At 37.0% G+C, this 14,829-nt stretch overlaps 4 protein-coding genes across 6 annotated transcripts; 2 read left to right on the top strand and 2 right to left on the bottom strand.

Moving 5' to 3' along the window:
- The first annotated feature begins 9 nt into the window (after positions 1-9).
- LOC111496841 (protein STICHEL-like 3) lies at positions 10-5,601 on the top strand. Its single transcript, XM_023147371.1, has 8 exons — positions 10-42; positions 201-420; positions 880-1,386; positions 1,575-2,118; positions 3,061-3,124; positions 4,150-4,239; positions 5,106-5,143; positions 5,189-5,601. Exons 1-6 carry the CDS (start codon positions 25-27, stop codon positions 4,228-4,230), a joined length of 1,434 nt encoding a protein of 477 aa, XP_023003139.1. The 5' UTR covers positions 10-24; the 3' UTR covers positions 4,231-4,239; positions 5,106-5,143; positions 5,189-5,601.
- Positions 5,602-6,002: 401 nt separating this feature from the next.
- On the top strand, positions 6,003-8,649 carry LOC111496840 (transcription repressor OFP5-like). Its single transcript, XM_023147370.1, has 2 exons — positions 6,003-6,134; positions 7,114-8,649. Exons 1-2 carry the CDS (start codon positions 6,115-6,117, stop codon positions 8,540-8,542), a joined length of 1,449 nt encoding a protein of 482 aa, XP_023003138.1. The 5' UTR covers positions 6,003-6,114; the 3' UTR covers positions 8,543-8,649.
- A 950-nt stretch (positions 8,650-9,599) lies between these two features.
- Positions 9,600-13,102, bottom strand: LOC111496843 (heat stress transcription factor A-4c-like). Of its 3 annotated transcripts, XR_002720526.1 has the most exons (5): positions 12,951-13,102; positions 12,250-12,797; positions 11,085-12,152; positions 10,051-10,193; positions 9,600-9,718 (listed from the first exon to the last, which is right to left on the bottom strand). XR_002720526.1 is itself a non-coding variant. In XM_023147373.1 (3 exons), the coding sequence occupies exons 2-3, from the start codon at positions 12,466-12,468 to the stop codon at positions 11,148-11,150; spliced, it is 1,224 nt and encodes a 407-aa protein (XP_023003141.1). In that variant the 5' UTR covers positions 12,469-12,797; positions 12,951-13,102; the 3' UTR covers positions 10,928-11,147. The 3 variants fall into 3 exon arrangements, 1 of the variants encoding a protein (XP_023003141.1); XR_002720525.1 differs by having other exon boundaries at positions 9,600-10,193; XM_023147373.1 differs by lacking the exons at positions 9,600-9,718; positions 10,051-10,193 and having other exon boundaries at positions 10,928-12,152.
- A 714-nt stretch (positions 13,103-13,816) lies between these two features.
- Positions 13,817-14,781, bottom strand: LOC111496847 (probable C-terminal domain small phosphatase). Its single transcript, XM_023147377.1, has one exon. It carries the CDS (start codon positions 14,730-14,732, stop codon positions 13,932-13,934), a length of 801 nt encoding a protein of 266 aa, XP_023003145.1. The 5' UTR covers positions 14,733-14,781; the 3' UTR covers positions 13,817-13,931.
- Positions 14,782-14,829: the final 48 nt, after the last annotated feature.

The raw sequence follows: 14,829 nt of genomic DNA, 5'->3' as shown, positions 1-14,829 counted from the left end.
TTATAATAATTCTTCCAGTATAAGATGATAGACTCGTTTCTGGTGATTAAAATTCTGGCTTTAGTTACAATGATATAAATTCTTCAAAAATATAAGAATAACAGTATCCCTTGCAATGCAGTTTGGTTCTTATAATTTCTAGTTCATATAATTTTCTTATCATTTCAATTTATATATATGTTTCTCCATTGGGTTTTCAGGTTGGGCTCATCTCTGACGAAAAATTGGTGGATCTTCTTGATCTAGCTCTATCTGCCGATACTGTAAACACTGTGAAAAACTTGAGGCTGATAATTGAAAGTGGTGTGGAGCCAATGGCATTGATATCACAAATTGCAACTGTAATTACTGATATTCTTGCTGGTAGTTATGATTTCAAAAAAGAAAGACCTCGAAGGAAGTTTTTCCGACGTCAACCATGTAAGCAAAGAACATATCATGTAATTTATGATGACCTCGCTGTGAGTAGAAGTTAAATCAAGGTGGTTCACATGCTTTCCTGCTTATAAATGTGAAGGACCTATATTAATCCATTTCACCTGTAACTAGATTGTTGTCCTGTAAAGTTCATAGCTTTTTTTTTTTTGTTCCTTCGATGCATTATGAACTCTAGTTTTAAGTAGATTAAGATTTTCTTATTCTGATTAATAAGCTCAGAAGACTAACGTTACAAACCAGGCTAACTTAGGTTAGCTAGAAACTAGGAAAAATAAAGAACAAACACTCCACAATCTACCAGCCTAACAACTGATCTTCAACAAATTAAGGAATGCAGATTTCATATGATCCTTAGCTCATTTTGAAAATTTTGCTGAAATGTTCCTTATGTTTCTTTGTCATCTATCACACCGATGATGCTCTTTTTTGTTTTCATTCTAGTATCCAAAGAAGATATGGAAAAGCTACGTCAAGCTCTGAGAACATTGTCTGAAGCTGAGAAGCAATTAAGAATGTCGAATGATAAATTAACCTGGCTTACAGCTGCATTACTTCAACTTGCTCCTGATCAGCAGTATATGTTATCCAGTTCTGCGGAGACTAGCTTTAACCACAGTCCCTTGGCCCTGAATAATGTGAATGGTAGGGGTTTATCAAGGAACGCTCACCAGCTTGCTGAAATACCTCAGAAAGGATTGTCAACAGATTTATATGACAATAGAATGGCCGAAGGCATCAGTTTAGACAAAAAAAGACATTCTGGAGTTGGTGTGGCTCCTCAGCAGACAATTGCAAGCGCTGATGATTTAATCAAGTCTAGTGGAAAGCAGGTTTCTGGTAAAGATATTGAAGAAATTTGGTTGGAGGTGCTAGGAAAAATTCGGAGAAATAGTATTAAAGAATTTTTTATTCAAGAAGGGAAGCTTGCATCAGTGAGTTTTGGTGCAGGTACATTTTGTTGCATCCTTGTTGCACAGTTTCATGCCTCTATAATTTACTTTATTTATTTCAGAACATATATTTTACAAATGTCAAATTGAGCATCAATTCTTAGGATCACATAAAAATTATGCCTGTTATTTTAGCATCTTAGCGAAGTGTTTTGACTATTGCTAATCGACCTTATTTTTTGGCAGCACCAACTGTGCGCTTGATATTCAATTCACATCATGCAAAATCAAAAGCAGAGAAATTGAGAGAGCAAATCTTACAAGCATTTGAGTCTGCTCTTGGGTCATCAGTGATAATTGAATTTAGATGTGAATTGAAAAATCATTCATCAGTTACTCTACCTGCCTCCAAGAATGGTTTGTTACATATTAGGGACATGAGCAGTTGTGAGCCTCAAGCTCAGTTATCACACTACGGTTCCGGTGAAGTTGGAAGAGGTGAAATTGTTGAAATAGATGCTTTACCAAGGGTAGCCCATAATCAAAGAGAATCGAATCATAGGAATTTGGAAGGTTCACAGGGAGAAGTATCAGTCTCACGCAGGAACTCGACCATGCCATCAATTTCAGAAACAAGAGAAGGTGGAGCTCAAAGTCAGAGTCAAAGAATTGTGAGAAGCAAAGTATCTCTGGCACATGTTATTCAGCAGGCAGAAGGATGTTCACAGAGAAATGGACGGTCCAAACACAAAGCTGTATCTATAGCTGAAGAACTTGAGCAGGAAAACTTGTACGTATTGCTACCTCAAAGTTTCATACTTTGGCAGAGGGAGAACAACTCCTATGCATTAAATGTGGTTTGGACACTCAAAACAGTTTTCTATTTTATTGAACAATCACATAATTTTTAATTGTCCTTTGATCACAATCTTCAAAAAAATAAAAAAAATGAAAATGGAAACATACAAGATCTTTCAAACAAAAGTCCTCTTACTCTTCTATCTCATCCTGCAAAAACCCTGTTCATCATGAAGCTTAACATCTTACTGGCCTAACTGTGTAGGCTGAGCCTTTCCTTCGCTGGGCTATTTCTATAAAGCCACATATCTGAATTTATTTCGGAGAATATGGGTTTGAAGTGGTACTAATTAGCAACTTGAGGTAGATTAGGCTGTTAGAGATATTTCACATTTCAGGAAAAAATATGAAAGGTTAACAAAATTTACATAGATTTAAGAGGTTTTTTTTTTTTTTTTTTTTTTTTTTTTTTTAATGAATCTTAGTAAATAAGTTACTCGTAATAATGAAGTTATGCAATTATTCACATATGGGACTTTTAAACTAAACCCAGAGGGGAGGTATTAGCCATTATTATTCACAAAGTTCCTACTGCCCAATCCTATGTACAACAGATATCTATTGATTGCTTAGCATACTCTTGTGTGGCTTATATATTTATATTGAAGCTGAATCAGATGCTTTTTCACTACTCGGGATTGCAAAGGTCATGGGAACTAGTTTCCAGTTGTGGTGGATTTCTCTTAGTGAAACAGAATCTATTTCCTTTTATCTTTTTGTTGTTTCTATACTTTTCGGAAGCTGAGTTTATTAATTGGCATTGATGATAAGGTTCGCCTATGTTTCACAACCAAATGCACCTTCTTAATTTTGTTGGACTTTCAAATTCCTAGAGTTCTTTTCTTCTCTTATTATATTTTTACATTTTGTGCAGGAGACTTGAACCTCAATCAAGAAGCTTATTATGCTGGAAAGCATCTAGAGTTACTCAAAGAAAGGTAGGGTGAGAAAAAGGTTTAAGATAATTTATAAATGGTTTGTTTCAGTTTTAATATCACTATGTCTATTTGAGAAAAATACAGTCTTCAAATTTTTTCTATAAAATAGGCTATTTAACTTTGCAGGGATAGATGTATTTCATTCATTCCCTTAAGTGGAAGGCATCTTATTGAAATTCCTCACTCCTGTTGCATGCTGGTGCAAATATCATAAATCGCAAGAAACCATTTTCATAAATTTTTGTTCACGGTCTGGTGTTTGTTATTTTGAATGTTGATAATATAAGGGAAAACTTTGTATTGGCTGTCATATTTCTAGAGTCATACAGTAGTTTAAATGTTTTCTTGAGGAATAGATAAATAAAGGAAAAGGATATCCACCAGTGGTTGTTCGATAATAGTTGGACGATGAAGGGCATATGCTAGTTTCTTCCAATTTATTATGTCAATACTCTCGAAAATTCTCATGATGTTTGTCATAAATGTCAGCTTCTTTCCTTATGATCTGTTAATAAGTATTTTGAAACTATTCAGATGAGAATGATAAACTACTCAAGTCCAATCCTGAAGCCCCATGGAAAATGTGTATAATGTAGCAAATTATGCTTTAATCTCTCCTTCATTGTGTGATTAGTAATTTTATGGCTAAGCTAGGTTTCGGTTTGATGATAATGAAGCGTGTGTTTTCTCGAAAAAAAATAAAAATAATGAAGCATATTGTTAACTTTATTTACTTGGTCATTGTCAATTTGCTTCCGCCTCGAATAACCCAATATTTTGATGAAATATTAGAAAATTGAGCCAGAGTCACTTTTTCTATTGAGAGGATATAATCATCTGTTCAATGCAGTGGTTCTACTTGTTGTTTATTACTAGGAAAGGGCCATACGTTTTTCCTTTCATGACTGTTATTCCCAGGTTTATGTGTATGAGTTGCAGTGCAAATATGGTACTAATAATAGCAAATGATGCTTCTTTTCTGTAGTTTCAGTTAAAAGTTTACTTATTGATGATTTTCTTTGCAGCTTTCACGGTTAAAAATCAGAAATCGAAGGCCACAGTCATTGCTGAAATTCGTCTCGTGTGGGAAATGTCTCTCTGCTTAGTTGGGCAAGGTAATAATTTCGGCCGGAAAGGAAGAAGGGGGTGAATGGTCTTGGGGGTTGATTAACTTCGTTTTCTCATTTAGTTATATTTAATCTTTTTTTTTTTTTTTTTTTTTTTTTTTTTTTNCATTTAGTTATATTTATTTTTTTTTTTTTTTTTTTTTTTTTTCTTTTCCTTTCTGTCGCACGTTGATTACTAGGCTGATTTTTATCTGTGTATCCATTTTATGAAATCAATTAATTTTTCATGGTAAGAATAGGAGAGGATCATAGAATGCAGTCCTCATGACCTTTTCTCACTCAAATTCAGTTTCCACCTTATAAGATCAGTTCTTTTGAGATATACAATATACTTCGAACTTTACTACCATAATAATTAGTATCTTGAAATCATTTAGCAGAATGACATCGCAATTCACTGGAATTGTATCAATCTGTAGTCCAATGTTAAGGAGTTTCATTTCTAAAATCTTCATCCACTTAAGTAATTGTTATGGGATCATGCGTTTTCACTTCCAATGCAAACACTTATGCAATTAGAAGTCATTGAGGATTGATTTGATAGGTTGCCAACTAACCACAATACTTTCCAAGTCGTCCTGAATTCTTCCTGTATGCATCTAGATGTATTAGCAAAACAATTTGAGTTAGAGATCTAATTGTTGATGTCAATCTCATATTTTCCTTTCTAAATCTGGATCTGGCAGCACTATTCAGGTTAGAAAGCCAATTATTGATGTTCATCTCTCAGATTATCAGCTCTGGAGTGAGCTTTAGTCTGGTGAATTTATGGTAATCAAGTATAAATGATTTCTCTGGTTGATTAGAAGCTATCTTTTCTTGTTCTCATGCCCTCCTCTAACGGTGCAGTGCAGGTTTCATTCACTCCCATCTTCCTCAGGATGTGTGGCAGCTTTCCTACCCATGCCATGAGGAATTGAAAAGGAGCCCAGTTAACCTTATAACATAATGAATATTGAGCATATGTATATACTTTTCCTCCAGGAGTCCATGAATATGATGATGCAAGTAAACGTGGGGAAATTAGTCTTTCTTCTTCCATAGCATTTGCACAGAATACACAAGTAGTTCTAACTTGCTCTTCCTTTTCAGGATGCCAAGCAATTCTATACCCTCAAACAATCACAGTGCATCAGAACTGTTTTTGGTATGTAAACAAAGCTTCTCTGCTGCTACATACACTTACTAACCGTTAAAGTTCTTCGTTGAAGGCTTGAAACATTATTGGCTCCAGGCTGCCGTCAAGTGGGGTGAAATTGAGTGTACAAGAACTGTTTTTCAAAATTTTATGTATAAGAATAGTAATACAGCATTTGTCTGCAAGTTATGCAACAAGTTTATTAGAAAGTGTTATCCAATGGGCTTGAAAAGTCTAACGAATTTGAAATCTAAGAAGAAAACCATTGGTTCTAAAGTACCACTTAGGAACCATACAAGAGGAAGAGTGGACACCACAACTTTCAACCGCCAACATCCAACATTGACTGATACGAAATTGTCTATTAATAGTTCGATTGAAGCCTATCAGGTTTTTGTTTATAACATCATTATTGCTGTTCTTCAATAGCCCACGAAGTGAAGCAACCTGCTCTTTTACGAAAATAGTTTAGTTGAAATATCCTCTTCAACTGCAGGGACGATCATTCACTAAATCCACTTTCTGGAGAGCTATTTCTTGCCATAATCTGCAAAAAGATCACAGCACTTGTTGAGTGAAGCTGAAAAGCAATGGTCAAATTGTCACATCGTCTATGTATGACTCTGAGGCTACGTAGGTCGTTGGACTATTTCAACAACTGCATGCCCATTATATTGTCGACTCAACGAAACTGATACCTTCCACCGACTGATAAAGATTCATTCATGCGGAAGTCCCCACAAGGGTTTGTCTTCATCATCTTCATACTGAATATGATCATATATTTGGTTTCCTGTCTCGCTTATTCTTTATTATGAACTGTGATTTTACATGTACTTTTAAACTAACCTTTACCGACTACTAATTATAGGCCTAGAAAACATTCTTTCCTGTAGATCAAAACCAAATCGACTTTAATGCTTGATAGGAGTAACCTCAGAGTGCAATGGAGCAACCTACTTTGGCGAAAGCCACTCTTCATTTTAAGCCCAGAAAAGATCCATAATCTCCATGGGAAAATTTACAGCCCTCCGGCTCAAGCCAGTTAACTTACTGGATTACTTGTATTCCGCTTTAGACTAAAGGCAAAAGTCGGAACATCTATAAGTGATGGAAAAAAACAATAAAGCAGAAAGACAGAAAACCCAATAAAATTCCATCACCAAAGTTTGACAAGGATTTCCCAGAAACAGTTCAATCCAAAACTAGAACTAAGGGCTCTCCTAGTTGATATATGGCGTTAAATGTAGAAAAGAAACCCCTTTTTTCCCCATGTCTGCCTACTCAACAGGTGTTTGTGATAATGACACAGCCAACTGCCAATTCTTATACCTTCTGTGGGTTGGAGCCTATATGCACTAGGCGAGATGAAAATTAAAGAAATGGGTTCCTTTTCTTTTTCTGTTTTCCTGTTTTTTTTTTTTTTTTTTTTTTTTTCAAAGTTTCCTTTTAATTCCTTGTTAGATTGAAAACTGTCCACAAAAGTGATAAAAAGTGGGCAAGTGGTCACAGGATTTATGGCGGGCCTTTCTTTTGAAAAAACAGCAAAAAGACCAATATGAAACCCACGTTCCTACTTAACAGCTTAACTGTCTCAATAACTGCTACTGCCACCATCTTCCCTCTACCATTATCTTCCATGAGTCACTTTCTTCTTTCGTGTTCCATTGCCCAAGTATATTTCTAACGCGAGTAACCTTTTTCTTTTTGTTCCAACACAACAGCAACCAATCTTTCTCTGCTGAAATTATGAAATGGGGTAGGAGAAAACCGCACAATCCTTCTTCTTCTTCTTCAACTGCTTCTTCTTCTTCCTCTAGGCCTTCTTTTATGTCTAATATCTTACCTGCTTCTTGGTTCTCAAAGCTTAAGCAAAAGAAAAGCAACCAAGAGGCCAAACCCAAACAAGTAAAGGGAACAGAGAGGAGGAATTCTCCTTGCATTCAATCGCCTGATTATGCAAATGAGACCCCCTCCCCCGATCAAGTAAATGGGAATCGCAGTCGATTGCGTAGTGGAGATAGTGGTGAGTTTTGGAAGCTGCCCTTTGGAGAAGATGGTTTTGATTCCAAAAAGAGTGGAGGGGTTCTGAGATCGGTATGGTACAACTCTGAGGATGAGCACGAGCTTCCACATACAAGTTGTAGAAGCTGCAGATCAAAATGTACAGAGTTTGAGGGAAAGGAAGAGATCCAGAATTTTGGGGACATGGTTTCAAGGATGACACGGAGAAGGAGAAGGAGGAGAGAAACTCCAACCCCAGTGAAACTTTTGAGAAGAGAGTGTGAAATTGAATCAGGAACTCCGAGGGGCAAATGCAGAGACAATGGGAACTTCAAGAATTTGGATAAAAAAGTGGTGGAGAAGAAGGGATTTCAACCAGAGAGGGAGACAGTTAAAGCAAAGGAGAGAGCAAGAAGATCAGTAGGAAAGAAAATGTTGGAGCCGGAAGAAGAGTCTGGAATTAGGAAGAATGGGAGAGATAAAGCCAAATCGACAAGTACAAGGAAGCAAATATATATCTCTTCCACCATGCCAAGAAGTTCCAATTTAGGAACTATAGGAGAAAACTGTGTGTTTTCTTCCATGAAGGCAGAGGAAAGGGATGAACTTCACACAATGGGCATTGAAACTGATTCAGACTGGGAAAGGATGAAAGAATTGAAGATTGAAGAATTGAAGTCAAGATATGAGAGGCAAAGACAACCAATCTACACAAGGAAGGACTCAAACGAGAAGAATCCAAAAGGCAGAAGAAAAATCAGAGTTTACTCTCCAAGAACAGCCACTAGAATTGAGATGTGCAAGATCAAAGCATTGGAGGATATGAAGAAAGCCAAGTTAAAGATGAAGAGTAAGGTAAGAGAGAATACAATGGACAAAGAGACCGACTTAGAGAGCTTTGCAGTCGTGAAATCATCGTTCCATCCACAGCAAGACTTCAGAGACTCAATGGTTGAGATGATCATGGAGAGAAGGATCAGTAAAGCAGAAGATCTTGAAGAACTGTTGGCTTGTTATCTCACATTGAATTCCGATCAATACCACGATCTCATCATCAAGGTGTTTAGGCAAGTTTGGTACGAATTGAATCAGGCATCTTTAGAATCTGAGTTAAATAAGCAATTCCCATGTAATGAACAGCTTCTTTAGCTAATAAATTTCAGACAAATGTAGTAATCTTATCTGTTGAAAACAAACGTCTTGGTTCATAAACATGGCAAGGAAATGCAATGTTGAATTACTGTTTTCCTCTTACAATTCACAAAACTGAGTTTCTTCGTTTTCCACTTTCTTGAGAAGCAAGCATATGAGATTTTGAAATGGAAGAATAGAAAGGTGTTCTAAACCCATTATAGAAACTGCCATATGGGGTCCAAAAGGGAACAGGTAATCTGTGGGTAAACAGTGTGCAATACTGAAAAGCAGGCAATGATGAATGAATTGAGGACATGGACATGGGTAGGGAGTTGCCAAAAGGTTAAAAGATTGGTGGCAGAGAGAGTAATAGGACGATAAACTGAAGCAAATGGAAGCATGGTAACAAATAATGCCCATCAAACTCGAGTAAAAGCTTCAACATTGGTGCCAATAATTCTCATAAATAAACCACTTTGTTGGGAAAATAAACACAATAATTAATGGTGTATTGCTGCGGCGGATGTGGCTGTTTGAGTTGCTTACTGCCTCCCCCTCTGCGCTCCTATTGCGGACAAAAAAAATAGGTAAGCTGATGAAATCGATTTCCCTGGGGACCATATTCACTTTCATTTTGTCATTACCATATTTAGATCATACATCGATTGGAGAGTAGAATAAAACATTTTTTATAAATGTATGAAAACCTCTTCCTATAGATGTGTTTTAAAACCATGAGATAACGGCGATACGTAACGGGTCAAAGTGGACAATATCTACTAGCGGTGGACTTGGACTGTTACAAATGGTATCAGAGCCAGACACCGAGCAGTGTACCAGTGAGGACACTGGGCCACGAGGGATAGATTGAGATCTCACATCAGTTATAAGGGTGTAAAAACTTCTTTCTAGTAGACGTGTTTTAAAAATGTAAGGTTAACGACAATACGTAACGAGTCAAAGCAGACAATATCTAGTAGCGGTGAGCTTACGTATCATGAAAAAAAGATCACCCTCCCGTTAGAAAGAAAAAATTTGCAAGGGAACGCTGAATATTTTTCACTACAGATTATGATACAGAGCAGAACCATTTCTTTTCAAGTACATCAGCAAACTTTGTTCTTCTTTTCTCAAAATATGTATGAGCAAACTGAGTTCAGTAGAAGCCGAGATTAACACAAGAGTCATGACCTGACAGAAAAAACAGATGCAAAAAAACAAACAAATTTAAATAGGTAAAAGTAGCTTCCCTCTTCCATTACCTATGGTTCCACTAGAGGTTAAGCACTCGAACCCAGTATCACCATTATCACAAATGATCCCATAGCATGCATCATTAACCAATTCAACTACTTTTGATTCTACTCAAAGCTCCTCTGAGTTCAAGATAGAACAACAGCTCCTACATGAAGGGATTCATTCGGAATAGCAGATGCATAGCTGTTGCACTAACTCAGTTTCACTCGCACTCAAAATTACCTACAGTCAGGTATCATGCCATTAATTACTATACTAATGCACACCTTATTTTTCCGGCCACCGTGATTCTGTAAATATCAGCAATCATGATGTTTCCTTGGCCAAGTCTCCCAGTTATTTGGCAGTCACAGTATTTTAACATGGAGATTTGAAGACCACGCCTGCTGAATGTCAAGGATAAGTAAACCTGAAATTGAAACCACATTAGATTGCATCAGAATCTGTCACCACAGCTTATATAAGTTAAACTACATCAAAAACATCCATCATGAAAATTTAGAAGGAGAAGGTTCGTATAGGGATAAGACAAAACCTATATAAAAGTGATAAATCCACAATAAGAACCTCCAAAAATTATATCCTTTCAGTTTCAGCACCAATTTGAAACAGCATAACGTAGAATGAAAATAAAGTTGTGAAGGCAACTCTTGTTACGGAAGACCTTGGAATATTGAGTTTCCAGCATTATCCGGTTGGCTATCAAAGGCAGCAACTCCAACTTTAACACTCAAGTATCAAGCTTTACATTGATATACGAAGAAACATAAACAAATTTTACTAGCAGTTGAATAGAAAGAGAGATGCAGACCAAAATATCACACGACCATGGCCCTCTCAATACAACATAAGAACCTCATATCTTAGCATGGTAAGATGTAAGGAACCTAGCATTATGAATGCATGCCTAGATGAATCCAACAAGAAATAGCTTGATCATCACCAAAAGAAAATGACAAGAAGCTATTGCAATGAACAAAGATGAGGAAAAGAAAATTGTGAGTAGGTTTTTAGTACTAAAACTTGAAAGTTGGACACGGAGCTTCCACAATTACATTTCTTTCGTTCATCTATCTGATGCATCATGTCTGTTCTATTGTAGATCATATAACCTCACATTGAGGATAAGTCAAGGAGAATGAATTAGACATAAGCTGATGTATAGTTGGCTACTATTCACAATCAAATGGTGGAAAGAAAGGACCTTTATGAACCAGAAATCCCTACAATCATGCTTTTATAGGAAAATGGAAGAAACTAATCTCTTTACAGCTGCACAATCTATCGATTTCATTTGTACCTAAATTTATTACACATGGGCAGGGCAACAAGGGCATCATCACTTAAAAAAGATCAAATAATGTCACGTTTTCTCAGTTGGAGTAAGATGTTCCATCTGTTCTGCGAGGTTATTTATCTTGTTCCCAGTCCACCAAAGTTTTCCAAAGCTTATAGATTTATTCGCATTCTTTTTACTATTATCAGAATCCTTGCCTTCTGGTGCAACTTTTGGAGGATCAGATGAACCAGGATTCTCAGTCAAAAACTGTTCCCAAAACACATCATTGGCCCCATTACGCACAATCGCAGTGGTTTCATCAGCATCTTTTCTTGACACAATGGGATCAGAAGCAATACTTCCAACAGGCTCTGAATTCATGTCTATAACATGTGACTCGGACTGATAATTCCTATTTAGTTGTACAGAAGAAATATGTGGGCTTTGAATGTCACTTTTCGTTTGGTTGGACTTCAGATTGGGTAGAATGATGGTTTGATCAACATCGTGAATGGTCCTCTCCCAAAATGTTAGGGATGATTCTAACTGGTCGAGCTGCTCCATGTTTAGATCCGAGGTAGAAGAGTAATCCATATGCTTCTTTGACACTGAATGGGCATGCTCTGCCGGATCATCCTCAGCACTGGATTCATTGTAATAGTAGGCGACTGTAGCCAACCTCCTCTTTCTCTCATGAGATTGTGATTCTGGCACAAAATAAATCGTTAATTCTGGTTTCTGCAAAGCATGCGCAACAATAGAAAGCAACATTTGTTGCTGTTGCTGAATACATTGAAACCGATCCTTCATCAATTGCATTTGCAACTGTAATTCACGATTTTCTTGTTCGTGTTTCTGCGACTCAAGAAGAAGCTTTTCGTTAGTGTGCTTAAGCCTCTCAACCTCTTCCTCAAATCTCTTCCTTTCAAGATCCAACAATGGAGATGAAAGTCCTTGTCCTTGAACATTCTGCAAAGAATGGCTATGAACTGGTTTTCGCCTGTGAATGTTCCGCAAAAGGTCTGGCCGACCTTTTTCAAAATCCTCATTTGCAAATTCCCATCTCTCTGGATCCACTTTCTTAAAACCCTATTGAAATAAATAACTAATTCAATCAAAGAAACCTGAAAAGAGTGATTATCAGTAAAATGAACTGGGACACAGCCTGACTTAAGTACTGACTTACATATGTATTAAGCTGTCTAATGAAGCTTGAGAAGTTGTTATGCTTGAAGAATTTCGGCAGCAGGTCCGTCGAAAACTCCAGTGGTTGCCACACAATAAAGCTCTTATTACCCGGAGTCCAAGATACAACTGAGTCCGTGGAAGGATCATCGACCATCTCGTAAGTCTTTGTCAGGAAAGGAGGCAACGAATTGGAACTGCCCTGAGCTTCGTCCATCATCCCGAATCTTAAGACCCCCAATCGCAAACCATAAAGTACCAAATTCAAATCCCCAGAATGAATCCACTTTGGGGCAACACGAAATTGAACAAAGATTCAGAATCAAAAAGCTCAATCCTCCGCCGCAGGCTTCACGGAGTTTATTTAACCTAAAGAAACTGTTACATCCTCCGAAAAGAAAAACCTCGATAGGGTTTACCGAATTGGAATGACATCGATGTTTGTCGCAAGAATTGAAGGCTAAGAAACCCTAACAAGAAAAACCCTTGATTCTCCCGCAAGGTTTCCAAATTTCAACCAAACAGAAACTTCCAGGAAAGATAACCTCCCTGCGATCAAGTCCAGCAGAAAATTGAGGGACGACTAAGCCAAATAATTGGGGAACATAAAAATGAAAGACCCACCAGATTCAGTTTTCTTAATCTTTGCGTAGTCGTTACAAAAAGAAGTCGTCAGCTGAAGAAAAAGAAAAAGAGGATTACCAAATGCGCGCTTCCACTTCCCGTCGCCAATATCGATCAGCACCTAAATTAACAGACAAATTAGCAGTCCTCCATGTATGAATATAACCCAACTATGTTGTCGGAAAAGGCAAATTCCTTTCATTTTTATTATTATTTTTTTTTATATATATATAATTCGAATGTATAATAGCTTAATAATCAAAATTTTAAAAAGGAAATAAAAATTTGTTGTCCTTTCTTTGAATAAAAATCACTTTTAGGTTAAGCTATCCTTTACCTTTTTTAATTTCATTTCATTTATAGGTTTCTAATTTTGTAATAATTAGGTATTAACCTAAAAAAAATTACTAAAATTTATTTATAAATTGTAAAACTAAACTATTAAACATATTTGAAAAAGTGTGTAAACCATATTATTATATTTGGACTAAATTGTTATTTAAAAATTAAAGGACCAAAATCGTTTTTGAATATTTAATTTATAAATTTCAAATGATTTTGTAAATAAAGAAAAGGAAAAGGAAGGGGCAGCGGATATTGCGAAGAAGTTGAAACTTTAACGGCCGTTTGATGATTGCGTGGTAACTCGCATTTCTTTTTTAGACTATGAATTTAATATTCCCCTTTCACATTTATATTTCAACTTTCTCCCCATTTTAAATTTAACCCATTCAAAGTTTTTTTAATTATTTGTTTCTTCTTTTAAACAAATATTTATTTATCTCTCGATCACTTTCTATTATTATATGTCTACCAACTTTCGTCTTGGTTCATCTACGAACTATAAGATCATATCTAGAATTTGATTAATAATATATATTTTTCATTTAGTTTACCAGGATTGAAATTAATTATCAATTAAGAATAAGAAAAGGAGGTAATAATAAAATTGAAGACGCCTCTAATTTCGAATTGAACAATAGCCATTGTTCAACAACTACAAGTAATAATCATTTCAATCAACAAACCAAACAAACTTCTTACTCAGAATTCGAATTTTCAAATTTGTTCTCTACTCAAATAGTACTTCACAGCATCCCTCATATCATCATAACAATCACAAACCTCAAAAAACTTTACCAATTTCCCAAGCTCCTTGTCCGCCGGATCGTCAATGAACGACGCAATCGGAATCGCATTTTCCGGCTGAAAAGCGTAAGCATTTGGATTATCATCTACAATCACGACTCTTCTCAAATCCCGCCCAATCTCAGACAAATCCTTCACGTATTTCCCCTCCACCTCCTTGCAAGAATCGCGATACAATCTGTGCGAAATCAACGATTTCTTGTCCAAATGATTCACCACAAGCGACGCGTATTCCTTCAATCCGGCGGTAAAAACTACGATTTCGAATCTATCGGCTAGGGCTTCAAGAAATTGGTCGACGCCGGGACGTTTGAGGACGTAGAAGTTGAGTATTTCGCCGTCGATCCTCGGTCTGACCACGAAATCGAATCTCTCCGGTAGCGGATCGAGTTTGGAATGAACCAGAGTCTCGTCGAGGTCGAGTAGAACCGTCCGCTTGGCCGGCGAGATGAGAGGTGGAAGGAGGCGGTACTCGAAGACTAGGGTTCGTACAATGTCGGGTTCGGTGGATGCAGTTTTCCTCAAGGCCTTGTAGCCTTTGTGGCGGTTGGGAGTGCTGATACGGGCCAACTTGGAGAAGATTTTGAGAAGACGGCGGTGGCATGTGTAGAGAGAGCGGTGGACGGTGGCGACGGCATTCTTGATGGGGGACTTGCGGCGGCGGCGGTGTAAGGTCTTGGAGGGAGATCTTTTGATGATCTTGGATATCATTGTTGCTGAAAGTAGGTTGTTGGAGGAGGAGAGTGGGGGGTAAAATGGATTATGAAATGGAATCAAATTGAAAAATGAGCGTTAGGTTCGGTCTAAC

This window comes from Cucurbita maxima, unplaced genomic scaffold, assembly GCF_002738345.1.
Source record: "Cucurbita maxima cultivar Rimu unplaced genomic scaffold, Cmax_1.0 Cma_Scf00023, whole genome shotgun sequence".
NCBI lineage: Eukaryota > Viridiplantae > Streptophyta > Magnoliopsida > Cucurbitales > Cucurbitaceae > Cucurbita > Cucurbita maxima.
This window is presented reverse-complemented; position numbering and strand designations above follow the sequence as displayed.